The sequence below is a fragment of the Tiliqua scincoides genome, chromosome 14 (assembly GCF_035046505.1).
Source record: "Tiliqua scincoides isolate rTilSci1 chromosome 14, rTilSci1.hap2, whole genome shotgun sequence".
NCBI lineage: Eukaryota > Metazoa > Chordata > Lepidosauria > Squamata > Scincidae > Tiliqua > Tiliqua scincoides.
In genome coordinates, this window is record NC_089834.1 from 14117719 (window position 1) to 14140918 (window position 23200).

General features: G+C 46.7%; 2 protein-coding genes across 2 annotated transcripts; one reads left to right on the top strand and one right to left on the bottom strand.

Annotated features, from left to right (window-relative positions):
* Nucleotides 1-920: 920 nt before the first annotated feature.
* On the bottom strand, nt 921-6209 carry PSMD9 (proteasome 26S subunit, non-ATPase 9). Its single transcript, XM_066609845.1, has 6 exons — nt 5984-6209; nt 3723-3825; nt 3232-3425; nt 2657-2758; nt 2054-2142; nt 921-1250 (listed from the first exon to the last, which is right to left on the bottom strand). Exons 1-6 carry the CDS (start codon nt 6101-6103, stop codon nt 1223-1225), a joined length of 636 nt encoding a protein of 211 aa, XP_066465942.1. The 5' UTR covers nt 6104-6209; the 3' UTR covers nt 921-1222.
* Nucleotides 6210-8421: 2212 nt separating this feature from the next.
* HPD (4-hydroxyphenylpyruvate dioxygenase) lies at nt 8422-21802 on the top strand. The gene is made up of 13 exons (XM_066609656.1): nt 8422-8442; nt 11197-11259; nt 12366-12470; nt 12849-12891; nt 13414-13496; nt 13594-13683; nt 13938-14041; nt 15500-15577; nt 17106-17268; nt 19617-19688; nt 19778-19900; nt 20598-20714; nt 21692-21802. The coding sequence occupies exons 3-13, from the start codon at nt 12390-12392 to the stop codon at nt 21800-21802; spliced, it is 1065 nt and encodes a 354-aa protein (XP_066465753.1). The 5' UTR covers nt 8422-8442; nt 11197-11259; nt 12366-12389.
* Nucleotides 21803-23200: the final 1398 nt, after the last annotated feature.

Consider the following 23200-nt stretch of genomic DNA (forward strand, 5'->3'; position numbering starts at 1 on the left):
TTAACATTTATGCAGAATGTATTTATAGTAATAATTTCAACATCCTCGCCCAATGGAAAGTTAACTAATGGAAAGTTACCGATGCAAATGCATCGGTAAAGCAGCTACCACGTTTTCCAGACTCACAAAGAGAGTCTAGTCCAACAAGAAGCTGACAGAACATACCAAGATCCAGGTCTACAGAGCTTGCGTCCCGAGTACACTTCTGTACTGCAGCAAGTCATGGACTCTCCGCTCACAACAGGAGAGGAGGAAACTGAACGCTTTCCACATGCGCTGCCTCCGACGCATCCTCGGCATCACCTGGCAGGACAAATTTCCAAACAACACAGACCTGGAACGAGCTGGAATCCCTTGCATGTATGCACTGCTGAAACAGAGATGCCTGCGTTGGCTTGGGCATGTCGTGAGAATGGATGATGGCCGGATCCCAAAGGATCTCCTCTATGGAGAACTCGTGCAAGGAAAGCACCCTACAGGTAGACCACAGCTGCGATACAAGGACATCTGCAAGAGGGATCTGAAGGCCTTAGGAGTGGACCTCAACAGGTGGGAAACCCTGGCCTCTGAGCGGCCCGCTTGGAGGCAGGCTGTGCAGCATGGCCTTTCCCAGTTTGAAGAGACACTTGGCCAACAGTCTGAGGCAAAGAGGCAAAGAAGGAAGGCCCATAGCCAGGGAGACAGACCAGGGACAGAGTGCACTTGCTCCCAGTGTGGAAGGGATTGTCACTCCCAAATTGGCCTTTTCAGCCACACTAGACGCTGTTCCAGAACCATCATTCAGAGCGCGATACCACAGTCTTTCGAGACTGAAGGTTGCCAACAACAATTTATAGTAATGAAATACAAAATGCAATGCCAGCTTCGGAGACCTGGAATACGACAAGGCACAAATCATAAAGGAAAATAAACCAGTGGAGAACTAGTGTAAACTTTTATTGGCAAGCAACCTAACAAAGAATGACAAGATCACTGAATAAATAGCCACAAGCCTCACTACCTGGATTTACACCTCTGGATTTACATGAGGGGAGGGCAAACTAACCCTATGCATCAACGCAATTTCAAATTGTGACTGCATGTGACAGTCAAAACCCCTTCAGCAGAAGACACCGAAACTTCCCAGTTAAATATTCCACATTTGCATGTTCTTTGGAGAGACGCAAGGTGGTGAGAGCCCAGATTGAAGCCCATCGAGTCAGTGGAATGCTGTCAGCGGAAGTCATCTTTGCAATGGCAGTATGTTGCAACTTGGGAGAAAAACAAGAGAGGAAGAGATTATCTGAGGCACCCAATAACAATATGAATTCAGAAAATCAATACAAGCATTTTATTTTGTTAGAAGAGAGAAAAGTCACTTGAAATCCCTACCAGCGCACACTTGTAGAGCACTCAGCTACTGATCACGCACACCCTACTACCATGTGTGGGATTCAGCTTTCAGAACAAAAGAGCAATGTCTGTAGGCTTGCCACATGCCCTCACCAGTGGGCTTCCAGTTTATCCTATGTAGACTAGTGGATGCACACAACCAGCTGTCTTACAAGAGCCAGGACTTGCGGTAGCTTCTTAGGGGGGAAAAAGAAGAAAACTCCTACACCACCACTGGTCTTGTAAAAGAGCCCTTGGCAAGAAATACTAAAGCAGGGTCCCCAGTTTTGTGAAGCCTGTCAGTGCCACAGGAATTCTGAGAAGGGGTCGAGGGGGCACCGCCACCACCAAGCGGCTGCCAAGGAGGCAGGTCCAGGAAGCAAACAAGATCTCTCACAGATGCACACATCTGCCACTGTGCATGCATCTTTCACACATCTGCCTGCACACATACTTTGTTTGACTCAGTGTTCTGAGGATGGGGAGAGAGAAAGGAAGAAGTGTGAGCCGGAGGTGAGAGAGCTCTGTCTTAGACTCTGCTCTCTGTATTCCCTCTTCCACAATATGGGCTCACAAGGTGCCATCAGACACTTCCACAAACACCCCACTAGGGATCCCTGCAGCAGAGGATTTTCCCAGTTAAACAGGATCTGGTAGGCGATCAGGTGTTTGGCAGTCTTACCCCAGAAGCCCTTTCCCACTCCAGCGCTTAGGTGTGAGTCCAAGGTGCAGACGCTCCACTCCACGGATCAAAGTCACACTTAACGGTTTCTTTAAAAAAAATAAATCACAACACAGGCAGGGTCTTTATTGCCACACCAAGTCAGTTTTGTTAAATTTACTTCCTATGCAACAGCAGGCCAAGTCCAGTTTCCAATTCTGCTTGTGAGTTTAAAATACAGCAGGGAGGAATGTAGGTAGACAATCAGTGTCATTGGATTCACCCAAGTTTAGTATTACAAGAGGGGGGAAAAATTCTCACTGTTTACCTTCTCTCCACCATACATCAATTTATAAACCTCTCTTAACCTCCACCTTTCCTCCTGACTATAGAACCAAGATGTATGGTTTTGGAAAAACATACACAAATGGTTTCATCAAAACACAACAGAGACTTTCCCTCCAACTCACCCACATGTAGAATATGACCTGAGTTTTGGGGAAACAGGACTGAACCAGGTGGGCTTGGCCCTGATCCAACACAGCCCTTCTTATGTTCTTATCCTAAGAGAATCCCAACTGAACCAGACAGACTGGATCACCACATGGCTGAGAAGCGGCTTACCCCTTCGCTGTGCTGCACCACAGTGGCAATATTTTGCAGGGACTGGAAATTGTGTGCATTCACGGAGCCAAATTCAACGATCTCATCGTCAACTTGCAGGCCCTTCACAGCGGAGGAGAAGAAACCACATTCATATGGGCTGGCCCAGGCAAAGTCAATCAGAAACTGGCAATCCCACATTTAGAAAAGCTAGACTTGCACCCAGCGGCTGGCTTTTGGGTTGGTCACGATACTGCTTTTGGGACTGTGTCTCTGGGGCAAAAGTGAGAACTACCCGTTGAAACCAGTAAAAATCATCGTCTCTTAGCATAGCTGTGACTAGGCAGCAGTGCGTCCACTCAGAAAAGGCAAGAGTGCACTGACCAATTCAGCTCTTCTTAAGCTAGATGGATCAGTGGTCTGACTCCACATTAGGTAGCTTTCTGTGTTCCTATGAACCAGAAAAGTTCACTGCCAGAAAAACCGAATTATCACCCTGCCTTTTCATCTGCACAGTAGTGTTTTCTGTCCCATCTGCCACACCTAAGATGTGCACGGGGATTTGCATGGGGTAGCACCAGTGTAAGTGTACTTGCCGAGAAGCTTGCTGGAGAACCAGGGGTCACGGCATTCACTCTGGCAAAAGGCCGAAGCAAGGTCTGACTCTGGCTCCTGGCCTCGGCTTGAGCTTCCGCCTCATCCCTTTCCCGCTTCTCCTTCTCCCGAGCGTGCAGCTGGTGGAGAGCTTCTTCCACCTGATGCATCAATGCCTTGTGATCATTCTGCAAACCTGCAGGCGACAGACATCCGTAATCTAAAAGCAGCCAGGCCAGGAGGAACCAAGTTCCAACACTACAGAGGTAACGAAACTGAGCCCAAACCTTCATCTCCTCCATCAATGACACCCTGAACAGTTCCCCTGTTCGTCTGCATTACATTTTGCTCTGCTTTGTATCAAAATAAAAATTCTTGTTCAAGCTTGGTAGACAGGCACCTCTGTAGACATCAGCCAGCCTCTTGACACATTGCTGCTTCTTTCATTTCTGCTTCACTGCAAGGAAAAACAAAGTGAGGACTAGAAACTTACAGATGACGTTGTGTCTCGCCGTCCGGACTTGGTAGATATCAACATCATCACGGGGATAGCCTTCCACGTCCACGAGTGGCTCGTTCATCCCAACTCCTTTTTGCTGTGGGAAAATTACAAATTATTATATAAAGGATCTTTTGAGACCTTTTCCAAAGAACAAACGAGCACCTTGCTATCAAAGGGAGACTCAAACAGCAGGTTTTTAATATTTCAGTAATCCAAAACACTGCAGAAATAAACAAGGACCTGAGGGGGTCTCAAACATCCGCTACCATCCTGCAACACACTGAACATAACTGCCTTGCACTAACTTATATCACTGGTCTTACAACATTGGATACCCTTACAAAAATGCTATAAGTTGAGCATTATTATCCTCATTTTGCAGATAGGGAAGGCTGAGGGGGAGTGGCTTGCCAAAGAACACCTGGGAGAATTCATGGCAGAGGTTATATTCAAACTGGAGAAGTCCTCACCTCCAGCCCAGATTCTCACACTAGCACTTAGTACCATCTCACTTCAGTCAGGGATCTCAGGCAGGACAAATCTCTCATCATTTAAGTCCCTGATTGTTTTAACTGGTGATGGCTGGAATCTTCTTATTTATTTATTTAAATTTGATTTGTACCCTTCCTTTCTCCCCAAAGGGTGCCCAAGGCAGGGTGATCTGCATGAAGTATGGGCGTGATCACTGAACTGGTTCAAATCTCCATTCAAGCCCCTTGTTCAGAATAAATCCAGACTACATATCTGCAAAGGGGCTAACAGGAAGGCTGGTCACAGGAGACAGGTAAGAACAAACTCCCAACCCCCTGAAATAGCGTTTCTCAAAATGTGCTCCTAAGAGTCTGGGGGCTCCCCAAGACCCCTTCAAGGGCTCCAAAAGTGGCCACCATCTGCCCCCTGTCTGGTTTGTGTTGGCACTCTGGGGCTCCCACAGACTCCTCTTAGCAATGCAAAGCACCCTGGAGATCAAAAAGTTTGAGAACTGATGCCCTAAAGCAGGGGCGTCCAAAGTTTTTGGCTGGAGGGCCACATCATCTCCCTGACACTGTGTCGGGGGCCTGACACTGTGTCGGGGAAAAAAGAATTAATTTACATTTAAAATTTGAATAAATTTGCATAAGTTTACATGAATGAACTTTATTAAAGATGAACTTATATGAATGAATGAAGGTGTGGTAATAGCTCAAGGCCTATAAAAGACCTTGCACAAAGCAAGGCTGGCCTTTCCTTTGCAGCCGCTACTGCATCACAGATGTGAAACAACAAGCAAGTGGAGGGAACCCTCATCCACAGCTCATGTGAGAGGTCAAACAGTTGCCCTCATGCTGAGAGCAGTTGCATCGGGCCAGTGTGGGCTCCAACAAATCACCGGAGGGCCAGAGGCTCACTGGAGACTGGGGACTCCCTGAGGGCCGCATTGGGAAACCTCATGGGCCGCATGTGGCCCCAGGGCCAGGGTTTGGGCACCCCTGCCCTAAAGTTTCTGTTTCAGGAGCTGAAGGGGAGGAGCAAGCAGCCAGGACATCTGTCTGAAAATCCCACCCCCTGCAATGACTCAGCAAGTGGTTCTAGCAAACCATTTCTGCCCAGTCCACAAGTGTACACATTTGAACCCTGATGCATATATGCAACATTGGGCAGAAATGGCTTAAGGAGCAGCCAAAGGATGGATTCCACCTACCCACGTTTCAATACATTTAGCACATCCAATAGCATGTTTCCGAGTTCGGGACCAGAGACCAGATTCAATACCCGAAACCAAAACAAATTTCATCCTATATAAGTGGATCGGTACTGCTCAAATTGAAGCTGGACTAGATGGGCCTTTGACCTGATCCAGTGGGGCGCTTCTTATGTTCTTACCCATCTTATATAAACATCCAAGGCCATATGATTCTAGGTCCTTACCCTGGAGCCAGCCCCACTGAGTACAATGGAACCCACTTCTGAGTAAACATACATAGGGCTGTGCTGCAAGCAAAACTGCTTCCACAGATGCAGATGGAGCAGCCACATGCATTTTTTTTAAAGAAGCATTAAAAAACAGAAAGATAAATAGGAAAAAAAAGAGGTTTCTGTGGCACAAAATACACATGAAATGTTGGCGGCTGCAGCTCACACATATGAAACTGGAAGGTAACTGACCACTCTGCAAGAGGTACATAATCTTGCATGGTTTTGCATGCAGGTAGCCCCAAAGGTTAATGCACACCTGCCCTGCCCAGACCACCGTCCCATGGCTGGACACTCACATCCTCCAGGACCTCATAGTAAGCCTTGATCTGGGCTTCAATCTCATCCTTCTTCTTCAGCAGAAGCTGCACATCACTCATGGTCACTGCTGGTTTGGAGCCTGGATCTTGCTGGGACATCTCGGGGGTGGGGGGGGAGCACTGAAAAGCAAAACAGGCAGAGCAATTGCAACTCTTGCAACAGCAAAGCAAACAGCTACTACGGAGCGCGAGGGCAGCCAAAACAGCTGCGTTCTGCAGGGAACGCGCAGCCAGCCTAGGAAGGGCGGGGCAGAGCAAGAAGAATCCACCTATGCCTGCAGCCCAGTTTCTGAATGGCAGGGGGCGTGGCTACAGGCAAAAGGGGCGGGGCGAGTGGCATTTCTGTCTTGGCAGTTGCAGAAGGAGAATGGCGTTTAGTGTGCAATTAATTGCACGCATGCCAGGATGTCCTGCAAAGCAGGGAGTCACACGTGTGCACGCATAGCTTGGAGACTGCAGCGTCCCAGGGTGTCACATGTGTGAATGCAGCATCACAACTGTGCTTTGCTACAAGTTTGTGACACTGAGCCGGTGCAGGGACGGCTGTGCCGACTCAGGGCCCCATCCTGTGCAACTTTCCAGTGCGGGTGCAATCACAATGCAGCCCTAAGGAATGGGAACAAATGTTCCCTTACCTGGAGGAGGCCTCTTGACTGTTCCCCTACTGCAGAGTGCAGCATACGCCTTGTGTGCGTGTCTGCACCAGTGCTGGAAAACTGGATAGGATATGGCCCTCAGAGCCCAATCCTATCCAATTTTCCAGTGCCGGTGCAGCTGTGCCAATGGGGCATGCGCTGCATCTTGGCATGGGGCAGCAGTCACAGAGGCCTCCTTAAGGTATGGGAACATTTGTCCCCTTACTTTGGGGCTGCACCAGCACTGGAAAATTGGTTCGGATTGGGCTCTTAGGCAGCCATTTGGATTGTGCCATGGACAGGAGTCATTCTGAGCCCTTCCAGGAACTGAACCCAGGACCTAATTCAGGCAAAGCAGTTGCTCTACCACTTCGCCCCGTTCAACAGCACATCATGTGCAGGCCTCTACCATCCTTTATAGTTGCGCTGATGAGTTGCTTTTTTCCCAGCGGATTATGAGTTGCTGGCCCCGGAGGAGATCCTGGGGCTTGGTCCTGGTTCTAGTTAAGCCCTGGCTGCTTTTCCAGATCTGATGCACTTTGGATAGCCTGGAATGTTTACTGGTATATTCTGAAGCCTGCAAAGCTTACCCCAGTCTGGATTCAATTTCATGCAGCAGGGTGTGCAGAAAGCTGTGGCAGGACAGATTTTCCTTTATGCTCCCCTCCCCCTCTTTTCAACCTTCAAAATCTTTCTATTACTACTATGAAGCCACCACCCTCCCTTTTATCAATTACAGCAAGGAGTATTAATTGACATTTCTCGCCTCCCCGTAGTCTGCCTCTGCTATCCAAACAATATTGAACAATGGAGCCAAGGTGTCATTAATCGGTTTCAGACTTTTGTCCCAAATGGCCACATCCTGCTTTCTGGCATTTGCCACACATGACAGGAGAGTCTCAGCACAATCTTATGCAGCTCTATTGACTTCTCAGAGGGAAGCCCTATTGAGTCCAATCAGTGTCCGCCCAATAATGAGGCAAATTGAGGCAACAGCCACAGGTGGTAGATTCAAGGAGTGGCTGGATGGCCGGTGGCTCATGGAGCACCACTGACCTCTGCATTTGTCTCCCCACCTGCAAATTGAGGAGAAGAGGCAGCCAGAGAGAATTTAAGGTTTCACCCATGCAATCTTACTCTCACCTGCCTATCAAGCTGCAACTCTAGGGCTCTATGTTTGTCTGTGGCTCTCCAGGAGGCACTAAGCTTGGACTAAAGACGTTCCACCCTCTTTGGGCATCCTGATGCCAAGCTAGGAGTCAGCCTGTCACCTTCACCATTCCTCCACACACATTATTTCATAAATTGTCACAACAGCAAGGAAGGCAGGCCAGTGTGAGCCTCCTAGGGAAGTGGGGAGCTGGAACTGCGGGATAGTAACTTGCTAAGGACACTATTGTGAGTTCTTGGCCAATGACTTCTCTGCTCACATTTTGCCACCACGTTAGCTATGACACATACACATACTCACCCCCCCTTCTATCATGGAGAGAAAGTCAGCATATCTTTTGGGTTAAATATTTCCATGTTGAGGAGGAGGAGCTCTCTCTCTCTCCTCTTTTGCTATATCAGAAGGTTCCAATGCTGTCCCTGTCTCTCTCTCCCTCTCGGTGTCATCATCTCTTGCATTGCCACAGGGAAAAACAACATGGTGAGGCTTTAAAACTGTCACATTTTGGAAACAGGCTGGGAGTAAGTTTTTCTTCTGGATTCAGTTTGGGGGGAAAAAATAATTCATTTTTTTTTTTTTTTTTTGTTTTCATCCTTATTCACTAGACAACCTACACAGATAAAGGGCAGAAGGTAAGATAAAGATGTAATTGAATATTTTCTCTGCAGAGAAGTGTTTATACTGGCAATGTTTCTAGAGTAATTCAGCAGGAAGTTCTCCTGCACAAACTTCCAATGACATCAGTGTTCATCACTGTGCAGGAGAACCTCCCACTTGCTTGGGCATTTAGCAATTACTAGGTAGACTTGACAGCATCACAAGTGCAGCATTCGTGGTTCTTTATACATTTATTTTCTATTTAGAACACCAAGTTTCCTATAACTGCATTAAATTCCTACATAGGAGTGAACTATTTACAGATGCTGACAGAGATTGGGACTTCTTACACATCGCACAAGGCAAACCTGATCTACCGCTGAGTGCAGACTCAGCTGGCAATCCCAGGTCTCTGGTGGAATGTATGCCTGTAAAATATCTGTGCTCACAATCACAGTTGCCCCATCCAGATGTTACAGTTGTTAGGTATAAGTTGAAAATATCTTTGATGTACACTTGAGATTTTAATGTCTGGATAGACCCAGAGTTTTAAGTTTATAATCTAGTTTTATAGTTTCTGATGTCTGAGATGGCATAGCAAGTGCTGAAGCCCCCGGACACAGTTCCTTGCCACACAAAATGGTGGTCCCTTAGGCTGCAATCCTATCCACATTTTCCTGGGAGTAAGCTTCATTGACTATAATGGGACTTACTTCTAAGTAGACAAACACAGGATTGGGCTTTAAGTCCCTTAAGAAGCAGTGCACCAGCCAGCACCTTCTCTCTTCCTTCTCCTCCCGTTTCGTGGTTTCCAAAATGAAAATGGGAATGGCGAAGAAGAGGATAAGAGAGTGATTGAAGTTGCTCTAGCCCAGGGGTGTCAAACTCGTTTCATACAGAGGGCCAAATGATATTCATGATACCTGCTGAGGGCCGGAAGTGACGTCGTTAGGCAGGAAGTGATGTCATTAAACAACTCATAACCAAAAACTAGCACTTTTTCCTCACTTAGGAATTCATTAACTTCAAATGACAGAAGAGAAAACATGCAAACCTTTATCATATTTCAAGATATGGGAGAGCCCAATTTTCATGGGGGCTGCCCTTTTAGCAGTAACACCTCAGCACTGCTCAGCAGCTAAGAGCCTTAGGGCCAGATAAAAAGCTTCCGCGGGCCACATCCAGCCCCAGGGCCTTATGTTTGACACCCCTGCTCTAGCCCACAATTCTATACATCCTGTATAATTTCCTTCTGCCTTTTTGAATCCAGTGAGTGGGAGGTGGAGGCGCAGCAGAGTAGGGTGAGCTGGTAAAAGCAGGTGGCAAGCACCATGTCAGTCTGCTGCCTTAGGCAACCACCTCAGTTGGCCTCGTGGACCGGCTGGCCCTGTTTATAAAGACATCTTACAGTGAACTTACACTTCAATCTTAGGCATGTCTGCTCAGAATTAAGTCCCACTGGGTTCCATGGGGCTTACTCCCAAGATGAGACTCCAGCCTGTATTTCTACTGTATTTGATGTGCAATTGCAAAGTACTAATATCAAGACTGTGACCCTAAGTTTGCAATCCTAAAGCACCTTCACTTGAGAGTGAGCCTCATTGAACCCAGTGGGACTGACTTCTAATCATAAAAGATTGTGCGCTAAGCCCCTTACCTAAAAGAAACTCCAGGACCCAACAATTCCAAGCAACTCTCATTTGTTTACTTTGGTCCATCAAATGACACAATAAGAAGAAAGCACTTCTTTTTAAGAATATTGTTCAAGAAGATAACTTAAAGCGCATCTCTGATCCCTTGATAGTCCTCAGTAAATGTTTTCCTAGAGAATTAATATTTAACTTAGGAAGGTTACCAAGCTGCATGCGAGTCCAAGCACTGGCCGTGGATGAAAAGAAAGACCCTTAAATAGCTGTGCCCGGGGGGGGGGGGGTTTGTACAAGATTGGCCAAGTTGGGCACTGGCAGAGAGAACCTGGCCAGGTCCACCCCTGAACCCAAGGTGCCACCAGGGAACAGGCAGAAGTCACTGCACTAGGTGTGCAGGGCCTTAGGAGTGGACCTCAACAGGTGGGAAACCCTGGCCTCTGAGCGGCCCGCTTGGAGGCAGGCTGTGCAGCATGGCCTTTCCCAGTTTGAAGAGACACTTGGCCAACAGTCTGAGGCTAAGAGGCAAAGAAGGAAGGCCCATAGCCAGGGAGACAGACCAGGGACAGAGTGCACTTGCTCCCAGTGTGGAAGGGATTGCCACTCCCAAATCGGCCTTTTCAGCCACACTAGACGCTGTTCCAGAACCATCATTCAGAGCGTGATACCACAGTCTTTCGAGACTGAAGGTTGCCAACAACAAAAGGTGTGCAGGGCTTTGACCCCCGGGCCTGCCAGCATTGCCATTCATCCAACCATCATCCAGACACGAAAGGAGGCCTATGAACCTCTCTTTGGGGTTTTTTATCCCACTGTTAATCTATCCATTGTATTGCAATGTTCCTTTTTCCCCCAACCAATCTAAGCATGATGACAGAGGGGCTAACCTGTTCTTTCCTGCTTATTGGAAAAGGAGAGGCATTTGTGTTGGAAGCCTTGGTGTTTAACCTCAGCCTGAGAGACAGAGATGTTTCGCTCAAATGTCAAACATTCAGAGGAGAACTTAGATCTGCTGAATGTAGTCAAAAATTCCAGAAGAACTTTTCACTTCAGGACAACCTGGACCACAAAAGCCTCAGTTCCGATATTAAACCATCCATATGAAACAGTAATTGCCATCACCCACTGCTTTTTGCTTTTCAGCCTGAAAGAGGCCAATTCCTCCACTTCCACTCCTTGACGTTCTGGGTTGGAAATGCCAAACAGGTGGGTCTGCCAGTGAGCTTGCAATTGCCTACGTGCCGTGGTGGTTGTGAGGTCATAGGTTTTGTTTGAATATGGAGGGGTGTGAAGGTGATTTCTTTAGGCTGCTGTGCTATTGGATGCTGGGGAGAGGGAGGAGAAGTTCCTGGCAAGAGGAATTTCCTGGGAAACCTGTGTCCAATTAACAGCCCTGGTCTAGCCTTCTGGGGGGATTGCTCTACACATGGCGCACTGCGGTCGGCAGAATGTTGCTCTGGAGTGCTCTTTGGATTCTTATGCAATAGAGAGCTGGCTGTTCAGATGCTTGGCTCAGTTTGTCTTCTGGGAGGCCAGTTGGAGGGGGTTGGGGGGGCACTGGGCCAAGTCACACATGGAGCAGCTGCTGCCATTCCTCATCCCTGCAAGGCATGTGTGTCAATGATGACACTTCAAGGCCTCCAAAGAGCTCAGGGCAATGTACATGGTCTTGATCCCCCCCGCCAAAAAAATTACTTTCAAAATAACCCTGATTGGCATGGAGTGCCCCAGTCCTGTAATCATCTTAGTCGCTCTCTTTTGCACCTTTTCCATTTCCACTATGTCTTTTTTGAGATGCGGCGATCCTTCTGCCCATTGACCTCATCTAGTCCATGCCTTCTTCCTCCTCCCTATGTTGGAAAAGGAAGTGGGAGATGTAATGGAACAGGATGTGTGGAGGAGAGCAGAGGAGAGTAGAGGCAGCAAAGGTGCCAACTTTTCCCCTGGCCTTGCTCCTGTGCCATTAACAGCCCATCACATGCAGAAATGAAGCAGGGTGAAGTTTTTCCCATCATATCTGTGCTAGGAAAAGACTCATTGACTTATTTTCTTCATATCAAGCTGATGTCACAGCTGCAGGAGCAGAGTCAGAAAAAAGTTGGCAACCCCAAGTGGTGGGTCTTTGGACCATGTTAGGGATTGTGAACAAGTGGGCTGTGCAAGAAGAAGATGATTTTAAGTGAATTTCAAATGTTTCCAAATCAAAGACAGTCCTAACTTCCCCCATTCTGTGGAGAGATTCAGAAATGCCAATTTTGGTGGCACTGAAAGGAGTTTACAGGATTGAAAAGCAACTGCTATTTGTTTTGAAGGCTGCCTCTTTTTATTGCAACAAAATGGGATTTGAGGAACTGGCGTACAGGGGCTTGGAAACAGGAAGCCGAGAAGTCGTATCTCATGTCATCAAGCAGGACAAGGTAAGGTGGAAGGGAGACAGTATTGCCAATACTGTTGGGTTGGGTGTGATGAAGCATTTGGCTAGCTTGAGGCATTGGTGGCTCATAGCTACTGGTTATCAGACATCTTCATTGGCAGAAGGAAATAATTTGGCAATTTGAATGTAGCCAGCAAAGGGGAAGCCAAAGGGGGTGTGCTGAGGGCTTTTGAGAGGTTGATTTTTCCCTTACCAGTTAGCAATGTCTACTCTCCTTACAACTTGTAGATTTCTAAATGCACAGATATTGCAAAAGCCCCCTCCCCCAAGTCTCCAACACTTCCATGTAACCAGGAAACAGCTCCTGTACAGATGAAGACATTTCTCATCATCATTAACTATGTATTACTATTATTCCCAGATTATATTTGTCTTGTCCTCGGCTCTCAACCCTGGAAATCAAGGTAAACTTGCTGCCTCAGATCCGCTCTATTGCGACTTTTAAGAAGGTGGTGGAATCCTTTTGTATCTCAGCAGCTGCACTGGCAGAAAGGGAGTCTCTGAATTCTACCGATTCCTTTTAGTGCATGTTTTATACCTTTCTGTGTGTCCAGTTTTATAATGATATCTTTACAATGTATCATTTGAACTGATGCCAGATAATTAATATAGGCAGGGCTGTTTGTGTTTTACGTGTATGCACGCGCACACACACACACTTTTAGGTATAAACCAGGGTTATGCACAGCACAGTTCCCTAGTAGGGCTCTAACCACAAGCATGCTTCAAGATTTTTTTCTCTAGTCAAGGGAAGAGTACAGAGCCTTAATTGTGAATAAGGGGAGCATGGTTAATTCAAAGTGCCTGGATATTAAACCCACCTAGTATTTTATAGTCTGATACTGCCTTGAAACATGAAGGTTCCAATGTCTATGTATCAGGATTACTAGCTTATTCCCCCCCCCATTTCGCCCCTCATTGCACAGAAATGGGCGAGCACCTAGTGAAGCATGGAGATGGCGTCAAAGACATTGCCTTTGAAGTGGAGGATTGTGATTTCATTGTGCAGGTAAAACCTTGGGTTTGGGTCTTCCCGTGCAACTCGTAAGCTTGCTATCCTACCAACACATGCGGTAAATGTTGCTTTTGCTGTTCCCCTCACTCAGAAAGCAAGAGAGCGTGGAGCCCTGATTGTGAAAGAACCCTGGATAGTGGAGGATAAGCATGGGAAAGTGAAATTTGCTGTCGTTCAGACGGTAAAGCAATCTTGGTTTTGTCATTCACTTATTATTGTCATTGTTTAGTGTCTTGGCTGTATCTTTCCTGGGCCTCATCCATGGTTTGCAATGCTGTGCATCTGAGATAAGACACACACAGAGTAAATCCATTAATGAAAAACACTAGCCCTTTCTCTTAGGCTGGCTCAGATATATTTGAAAGCCTGTGGAATAGCTCCCAGCTCACCAGGGTGACATTAAAACATTGCAGTTTTTCTCCTCCTTCTGTTTAGTACGGAGACACCACACATACACTCATAGAAAAGATGGACTACAAAGGATTTTTCCTGCCTGGGTTTGAGAAGCCCCTCTTCAGGGACCCGCTGCTAAAAAAGCTGTAAGTACCCAGACCTTACTCAGATGAAGTTCCCATTGTAACAATAGTTAGACCAGGGGTGCCCAAACCCCGGCCCTGGGGCCACATGCAGCCCTCGAGGACTCCCAACGCGGCCCTCAGAGAGACCCCAGTCTCCAATGAGCCTCTGGCCCTCCAGAAACTTGCTGGAGCCCGCACTGGCCCAACGCAACTGCTCTCAGCGTGAGGGCGACTGTTTGACCTCTCGTGTGAGCTGTGGGATGAGGGCTCCCTCCACTGCTTGCTGTTTCACGTCTGTGATGCAGTAGTGGCAGCAGAGAAAAGGCCAGCCTTGCTTTGTGCAAGGTCTTTTATAGGCCTTGAGCTATTGCAAGACCTTCATTCATTCATATAAGTTCCATCTCTAGTATATTAATTTATGTAAACTTATGTAAATTTTAAATGTAAATTAATTCTCCCCCCCCCCCGGCCCCCAACACAGTGTCAGAGATGATGTGGCCCTCCTGCTGAAAACTTTGGACACCCCTGAGTTAGACTGACGGCCTCTCCATGCTCTACAAGGCAGCAAACCCAAATGTGCCGTGGAGAGTCTGTTATGAGCAGACCTGAGTGCACAGTACTCTGTCTCTTGACACAACAATTTTAAGTGTAAACCTGAAAAATCTGTTTTCTTCCACCAACATTCCTTCCTGTTAGTCCTCCATGTTATCCCCAAAATAACCCTGCAGAGAGGCTGAGAGAGAGTGACTGGCTCACCCAGTGAGTTTTATAGCAGAGTGGGAATTGCAACCCAGTTGCCTCTGGTTCTTGTCCTATAACTACTATGCCACACTGCTCTCCAAAATATGTATCTAGCAGGGTTATTGCAAGGATTACAAGATAATTTCTTACACTTTTAAAATCTAGCCCTACACCCACTGAAGGGATTCAGGCCAGTGTATGCAATTCTTCTCTTATCCATTTTATCCTCACACTGACCCTGTGAGGTAGGCTAGGATGAGAAGGGTGGGGAAGAGAGAGAAACTGGCTCCAGGTCACCCTGAGCAAAGATTTGAATAAAGGTCTCCCAGTGCTAGATTGACACTCTAAGCATTGCATGGGGGAGGGGGCTGTAGCTCAGTGGCAGAGCGCCTGCTTGCATACACAGGGCACCTGGCTTAATCCCTGGCTGTATTGCTGAGTAAGACTTTGGTAGCAGCTTTTCAGGGTTTCAGAAATGAGTCTTCCAGTCAGTTGACAAAACTAAGCTAGATGGACTGTCGGCCTGACATAGCACGAAGCAGCTTCCTATGTTCTTAAGTCACACTGGTTCAGACTTCTGCCATCTTCAGGCAGGAAGTCCTTGGTCAAAGGGAGCCTGGGCTTTGTGAGTTTGGGTGGGAGGATGTGCTGCTCTTTTGGGACACCCACAGTTATGATATCACTGTAAACATGGATTTCTCTTTGAAAATAAGTCACAGCTGCCCTTTCCTTTCCCAGGCCACCTGGAAAGCTAAGTTTCATTGATCACGTGGTGGGGAACCAGCCTGATCAGGATATGGTCCCAGTGGTGGAATGGTGAGAACATCTCTTCTGATGAAATGCAGATATTTCTGAGCACTTGCAATGATCCCCCATGAAACCAAGAGATGTTAGCAGGAGGCCCATTTTCTATGAAAAAGGACATCAGAAGAGCCTGCTGGAAACAAGCCTGGTCTGTATTGCAGACCAAGGATATGCCTTTGAGAAACCCAAAGGGAATTATTCCTGCTGTTGTTCCCAGCAACTAGTACTGCGATGTACACTGTTTGTGAACATGGAGTTCTATGTAGGTCTGAGGGCAAATAGCTATTAATAGATCCCCCTCCTGGAATTTCTCTAAGGCTGCAATCCTACACACATTTACCTGGAAGTGAGATCCATTGAACAAATTAGTACATATTTCTGAGTAAACATGTATAGGACTGTGCTGTAACGTCCTTTCAAAGCCATCTAAGCTCATAGCCTCCAACATTGCTTTTTGTGGTAAAGAATTCCATGAGTTAACTTTGCAGTGTTCAAAGAACAGAGAGAGGCAATGGCTAAACAATGACTACCAGGTAAGCTACTTTTCATATAGCTGAATAGCAACTGCAAGTATTAAAAGTAGTTTTTCACTCCTTTTTTCCTTTGTAGTTGTATAGTAGTTTAGCAGTTCACCTGACACTAATAGACAGGCATCCCAAGAATTGCCAGCAGAGGGCATGGCAGCCCTGTTTCTGTTCCATTCCTATTGCTGCTATTGTTGTTGTTGGCAACCTTCAGTCTCGAAAGACTCTGGTATCGTGCCCCGAAAGGTGGTTCTGGAACAGAGTCTAGTGTGGCTGAAAAGGCTGATTCGGGAGTGACAGTCCCTTCCACACTGGGAGCAAGTGCAGTCTGTCCCTGGTCTGTCTCCCTGGCTATGGGCCTTCCTTCTTTGCCTTGTTAGCCACTTGTTGGCCAAGTGTCTCTTCAAACTGGGAAAGGCCATGCTGCACAGCCTGCCTCCAAGTGGGTCGCTCAGAGGCCAGGGTTTCCCACCTGTTGAGGTCCACTCCTAAGGCCTTCAGATCCCTCTTGCAGATGTCCCTGTATCGCAGCTGTGGTCTACCTGTAGGGCGCTAGTTGCCTAATATTCAGTGTTGGCATTTCTTGGAGGGCACTTGGAAAATCATGCTGTGAACAGGATGCTGGCTTAGCCCTGCAAGGCTTTTCTTAGGTTCTTTGTTGCCTAAAAGGAATGAGATCCAGGCCTCAACTTTTTTCTATTCTGTTTTCAAACTGAGTTTTTCAGGGAAATGCAGTTTGAAATACTATATCATGAAGCAAGTTCTGACATTCCTACCTTGTTTGATCTTCCAAGTGGCAAGGCCTCTGGTCTATTTCAGCATTCGGTGATTAACTTTGCAAGGAAGGCGGGGACCGAGAGAGGAGTGGAAAATCACCAAGATGGCTGAGGATAGCCTTTGCGCTTTCACCTTCTTACCTGTATCTGTGTCCATCAATTCCTGGAGACCATGGATGTTGGAAAACCTTCTGTTGGCCTGATCTGGAATATGCAGTGACACTTCCTGTGTATCCACAGGTACCAAAAAAACCTCCTGTTCCATCGTTTCTGGTCTGTGGACGACAAACAGTTGCACACAGCATTCAGTGCCCTCCGGTCTATCGTGGTGGCCAATTACGAAGAAACTATTAAGATGCCCATTAATGAGCCTGCTTTGGGGAAGAAAAAGTCTCAGATCCAGGTAAAGAAAAAATCCAGACTCCCTGGGCTATGACTAATTATGGCCACCTCAATGCAAACTCCATTCATTTTAAATGTATGGCTATTCCACCCTTCATCCAAGAACACAGTAGTGTTGTGGAGTGGGTGAACTTCAACCAGGAACACCAGGGTTCATATCGACCATAGGCTGTAAAGCAGTGAAGGTGATCTTGGGCTTGTCATTCTGTCTCTGTACCTAACCTACCTCAGATTTGTGTGTGTGTGTGTGTGTGAATACAGAACATAAGAACATAAGAACAGCCCCACTGGATCAGGCCATAGGCCCATCTAGTCCAGCTTCCTGTATCTCACAGCGGCCCACCAAATGCCCCAGGGAGCACACCAGATAACAAGAGACCTCATCCTGGTGCCCTCCCCTACATCTGGCATTCTGACTTAACCCATTTCTAAAATCAGGAGGTTGCGCATACACATCATGGCTTGTAACCCATAATGGATTTTTCCTCCAGAAACGCGTCCAATCCCCTTTTAAAGGCGTCTAGGCTAGACGCCAGCACCACATCCTGTGGCAAGGAGTTCCACAGACCGACCACACGCTGAGTAAAGAAATATTTTCTTTTGTCTGTCCTAACCCGCCCAACACTCAATTTTAGTGGATGTCCCCTGGTTCTGGTATTATGTGAGAGTGTAAAGAGCATCTCCCTATCCACTCTGTCCATTCCCTGCATAATTTTGTATGTCTCAATCATGTCCCCCCTCAAGCGTCTCTTTTCTAGGCTGAAGAGGCCCAAACGCCGTAGCCTTTCCTCATAAGGAAGGTGCCCCAGCCCCGTAATCATCTTAGTCGCTCTCTTTTGCACCTTTTCCATTTCCACTATGTCTTTTTTGAGATGCGGCGACCAGAACTGGACACAATACTCCAGGTGTGGCCTTACCATAGATTTGTACAACGGCATTATAATACTAGCCGTTTTGTTCTCAATACCCTTCCTAATGATCCCAAGCATAGAATTGGCCTTCTTCACTGCCGCTGCACATTGGGTCGACACTTTCATCGACCTGTCCACCACCACCCCAAGATCTCTCTCCTGATCTGTCACAGACAGCTCAGAACCCATCAGCCTATATGTAAAGTTTTGATTTTTTGCCCCAATGTGCATGACTTTACACTTACTGACATTGAAGCGCATCTGCCATTTTGCTGCCCATTCTGCCAGTCTGGAGAGATCCTTCTGGAGCTCCTCACAATCACTTCTGGTCTTTACCACTCGGAAAAGTTTGGTGTCATCTGCAAACTTAGCCACTTCACTGCTCAACCCTGTCTCCAGGTCATTTATGAAGAGGTTGAAAAGCACCGGTCCCAGGACAGATCCTTGGGGCACACCGCTTTTCACCTCTCTCCATTGTGAAAATTGCCCATTGACACCCACTCTCTGCTTCCTGGCCTCCAACCAGTTCTCAGTCCACGAGAGGACCTGTCCTCTAATTCCCTGACTGTGGAGTTTTTTCAGTAGCCTTTGGTGAGGGACCGTGTCAAACGCCTTCTGAAAGTCCAGATATATAATGTCCACGGGTTCTCCCGCATCCACATGCCTGTTGACCTTTTCAAAGAATTCTATAAGGTTCGTGAGGCAAGACTTACCCTTACAGAAGCCATGCTGACTCTCCCTCAGCAAGGCCTGTTCGTCTATGTGTTTTGAGATCCTATCTTTGATGAGGCATTCCACCATCTTACCCGGTATGGATGTTAGGCTGACCGGCCTATAGTTTCCCGGGTCCCCCCTCTTTCCCTTTTTAAAAATAGGCGTGACATTTGCTATCCTCCAATCTTCTGGCACCGTGGCCGTTTTGAGGGACAAGTTGCATACCTTAGTCAAGAGATCTGCAAGAAAAGGTTAACCCTTTTGCATGCGGCTCTGCACTTAATGGAGAAACTGTAACAAGCAAATTAATATGGCACTCTCCTCTCTAAGGGCTGGTCAGAGGTCTTGTTAGCCCAAAATGCTGGAGCCTAACTTTGAGGAGCCCCAGTTCAAGATCTGCCCAGGTGCCTTAAAACAGAAAAACGCATTTATTTTTTGTGAAAACACAAGAGGTTTTGACTCTAGCAAACAGAATACTTACGTTTGCAAGCTATTGGTTGGTGCATACACACTTACTAAAAAAATCCAGTATAGTCAGTTTAAAACAGTTGAAAAACTGCTAGGTGAAGAGAAGTGAATTTGTGGCATTACCCATTCCAGCCAATCGGGGTTGAACTGAACACGCACATAACTGGTTTCCCATGATTAAGATGATACATTTGAACATACTGAGTGCTTCCACAGCAACTTTGTACAGACTGAATGTGTATTTTCTGCCCCGTAGGAATATGTTGATTATTATGGCGGAGCTGGTGTCCAGCACATTGCTCTGAATACCTCAGACATTATTGCTTCGGTAAGGCTTGTTGTCTCCCCACCCATTCACCTAAAACGGCTTTCCTTTGGAGTGACTTCTATTATGCTAACAGACCTGTGTGGATGTAGATCACAAACCTGAAAGAACGGGGAATGGAGTTCATGGCTGTTCCATCTGCCTACTACCAGCAGCTCCGTCAGAAGCTGAAATCCGCCAAGATCAAGGTGAAGGAAAACATCGACAAACTGGAGGTCAGTGAGCCACGGGGACCCTGTGACATGTCACGTGGTTACCTCAAATTCATTTAGCACTGTTTCTCTTGATGGGAATCTAAAGCATTTTACAACACTCTTTGCTTTTAAAGTAGGAGGGGGAAGATATAAATGAGACAGGCAGATTTTGATGAACAAAGCACCAAAAATTAAGAGGGGCATTGACATTTTTAAAAACACAGCCCCCGCCCCCAGGCTTACAATCTAAGAATAAAGACCAGACACTTTAGAGAGGAAGAGAATGGAAAGTAAAAAGCTGAGTCAGGATAAACCAGAGTCAGACATGTTTCAAGGAGGCATTGGATGTAATCCCAGAGGAAGAAGGTCAGGTGGAAGGGCACTCCAGCCATTGGGGAAAGGAACTGAAGGCAGGAAAAGAGGGAGAGATCTTGGGCTAAACAAGAAGATTGAAATCTGTCCTTTGAACTATCTTGAGAGGAGCAAACATAGAAAGGCGTTCAGGCAAGTGGCTATTTACAAAAGTGATCTAAAGATGGATATGAGATGAGGGACCTTGCATGCTGGAGCGGGGGGGGGGTACCAAAGGAGGGAATACAACTTGTACTTCCTGTTTTGGTGTTTCAATGTCATATGCATCACCACCAAGAGAGGACCTCCCAATCTCATCCATTTCTCAGCCTGTTTCATTATTGGTGTTTCCTTTTAATCTTTAAAGGAACTTAAAATCCTTGTTGACTTTGATGAGAGAGGCTATCTGCTCCAGATCTTCACTAAACCCGTTCAGGACAGACCCACAGTCTTCCTTGAGGTCATACAGCGTTATAACCATCAGGTTTGTATATAACAAAAGATTAATTCTAAGATAAACAGAATCAAAACTGCTTTCACAGATGGCACAAAGGCAGCATTCAACTCCCACCTGGTGGATTTTGAGAAATGGGCATCATATAGAAAGTGGCAATGATAAAATTACCTTTATTCTAATGATGAGTTGTAAAAATGTGGACGGTTTCATTTGAGAGGTCTCAGCAAGGTGTATTTTTCTGCTCCCATGACTTCTTGACTGGTACGACTGCCAGCTGGGGTACTGCCTTATTCTCACCAACACAGGAGTTAGGAGGTCTGGAGTTACAGGTCTTGAAAGTGAAGTGTCCAACTAGGAGGGAATACTAGCACCTGAACCAGGATCCAGGACACAACTGCTGAAACACTAAGGGAGCTGCCCAGGAGAGGTAGTGCATGAGCACCAGCCAAGCAGCAATCTAGGCTTCCTCTCCCGCTGCATCAGTGGAGGCCTTGATCTTGGAAGCACTTTGGACAGGGTCGGCCCAGAACTTGGGGGGGATAGGCCTCATCCTACCTATCAAACATGGCAGCTTCTGTCTGCATTTGCCATATTTGTTTTTCTGATCCGGGTGGTAATCGTGGCGTGGGTGGGTCCTATGTCATACAAGGAGCCCAGGCATGGGTCACAGGATTTAGCACCATCCAAGAGGTGGAAGGTCCTTCACAGCAACTATTGCAGACTCCCCACTTGGGGGAAGCCAACACTTCCTGGTCCCAGTATGATCTGGGGTCTGCAGAGAGGCTCCCTTCCTCTTCCAAAGAGGTTCCATCCAACTTAGTCACTGGGAAATATTGGGTCCTGATAGATTTAAGACATTGCACTGGAACTCCAAACTTCATATGCAGCTGGAGAGATAGGTGAGAATCCATTCTGCACCCAAACAAGAGTTATTTTGAAGCAATTGGAAAGAAGGCATACATACCATTAGTCTAACTGTTCTGTATTTAACCCCTTGTGTGCAGGGATTTGGTGCTGGGAACTTCAAATCTTTGTTTGAAGCTATCGAAATGGACCAAGATGCCCGAGGAAATCTCACTGTTCTGACACCCAACGGAGAATCCGACTTCATGTAACGGGCAGCAGCGAGGAGGCAACTATACAAAAAGTGGCACATAACAGGAAAAAGGTTGGGAGGAAATTCAAGAGGCACCAAAATGGACTTCCCTACCCCTTCCATCTTCAGAAAAGAGTGGTTAGCACTACCAGGCAGGGCTGGTTTTCCCAGAGCATGACCCACCACAGCATAGCCAAGCATAAAAAAATGGACAATGTTCCCCAACTCCCTCACTAGTTAAACTCTGGAAGCATGAAGAGAGGTGGTGAGACTCCTACTTCCTGTTTTAGTGCTTCCAATGTAATAGGCAATACCACCCTTAGGGACACTAAGATTGCTTGAACAGTTTTAATCAAGCTATCAGCCATTATTTTAAAAGACTTGGAAAAAATGTAATGCACACAAGTAGACCCCTAGTTGTCTGCGAGAGAAGAGGTACAAACTGACAACCTGTAAGCAGCATGTCCACAGTGAATCCAATCTAACAGTGCATTCTAAACAGCTGGAGACCAGTCCTGCCATCTAGCTTGTATTCTTCATGCAGATGACACTGTAAAAGAGAAAAAGGTCCAGGACAAACGTGGAAAGTTTCTGGAATTTCTATGACATGAAAACATTGTCTTCTATTTTTTGTTGAATAAAAAGATTCATGGCATGAAAGCTTCTTGTTGTGACACTTACGAGACTGAAATGTCTCAAATGAGTGTATTATGCTTTGTAGAACAGATTTCTCTAGTTCCATAATGCTCAGGGCAGATACATTCAAATGCAGTCAGTTCTTCTTAAAATGGCTTGTAACCAAGGCCATATCTCTGCATAAGTCTTGCTCCATTCTGTATTGTCCTGTTCTTTATTTCTATGAACTTCCCTCCCGTGCAGTCCTTTGCTCCTGCTCAAGCATTTAGAGCAGGAGTGTCCAAACCCCAGCCCTGGGGCCACTTGCGGCCCTCGAGGCCTCTCAATGTGGCCCTCAGGGAGCCCCCAGTCTCCAATGAGCCTCTGGCCCTCCGGAGATTTGTTGGAGCCCACACTGGCCCGATGCAAATGCTCTCAGTGTGAGGGCGACTGTTTGACCTCTCGTGTGAGCTGTGGGGTGAGGGCTCCCTCAACTGATTCTTGTTTCACATCTGATGCAGTAGCAGCAGGAAAGGAAAGGCCAGCCTTGCTTTGTGCAAGGCCTTTTATAGGCCTTGAACTATTGCAAGACCTTCATTCATTCATATAAGTCCATCTTTAATATATTCATTTATGTAAACTTATGTAAATTAATTCCAATTTTATATGTAAATTAATTCCTTTTTCCCCCGGCCCCCAACACAGTGTCAGAGAGATGTGTCCCTCCTGCCAAAAACTTTGGACACCCCTGATTTAGAGGGTAGGGTAACTAAGGTGCTCACATGTCCATCAGGCCCACAGA

Coding starts and splice junctions, on each gene's coding strand:
- HPD (XM_066609656.1), top strand. CDS start 12,390: ATGGGATTTGAGGAACTGGCGTACAGGGGCTTGGAAACAGGAAGCCGA. Junction 12,471..12,848: donor ATGTCATCAAGCAGGACAAG/GTAAGGTGGAAG, acceptor TATTATTCCCAG/ATTATATTTGTCTTGTCCTC. Junction 20,715..21,691: donor TACAGCGTTATAACCATCAG/GTTTGTATATAA, acceptor CCTTGTGTGCAG/GGATTTGGTGCTGGGAACTT.
- PSMD9 (XM_066609845.1), bottom strand. CDS start 6,103: ATGTCCCAGCAAGATCCAGGCTCCAAACCAGCAGTGACCATGAGTGAT. Junction 2,759..3,231: donor GTTCTCCAGCAAGCTTCTCG/GCAAGTACACTT, acceptor TCCGCTGTGAAG/GGCCTGCAAGTTGACGATGA. Junction 2,143..2,656: donor TGGTGCAGCACAGCGAAGGG/GTAAGCCGCTTC, acceptor TTTTTTTTAAAG/AAACCGTTAAGTGTGACTTT.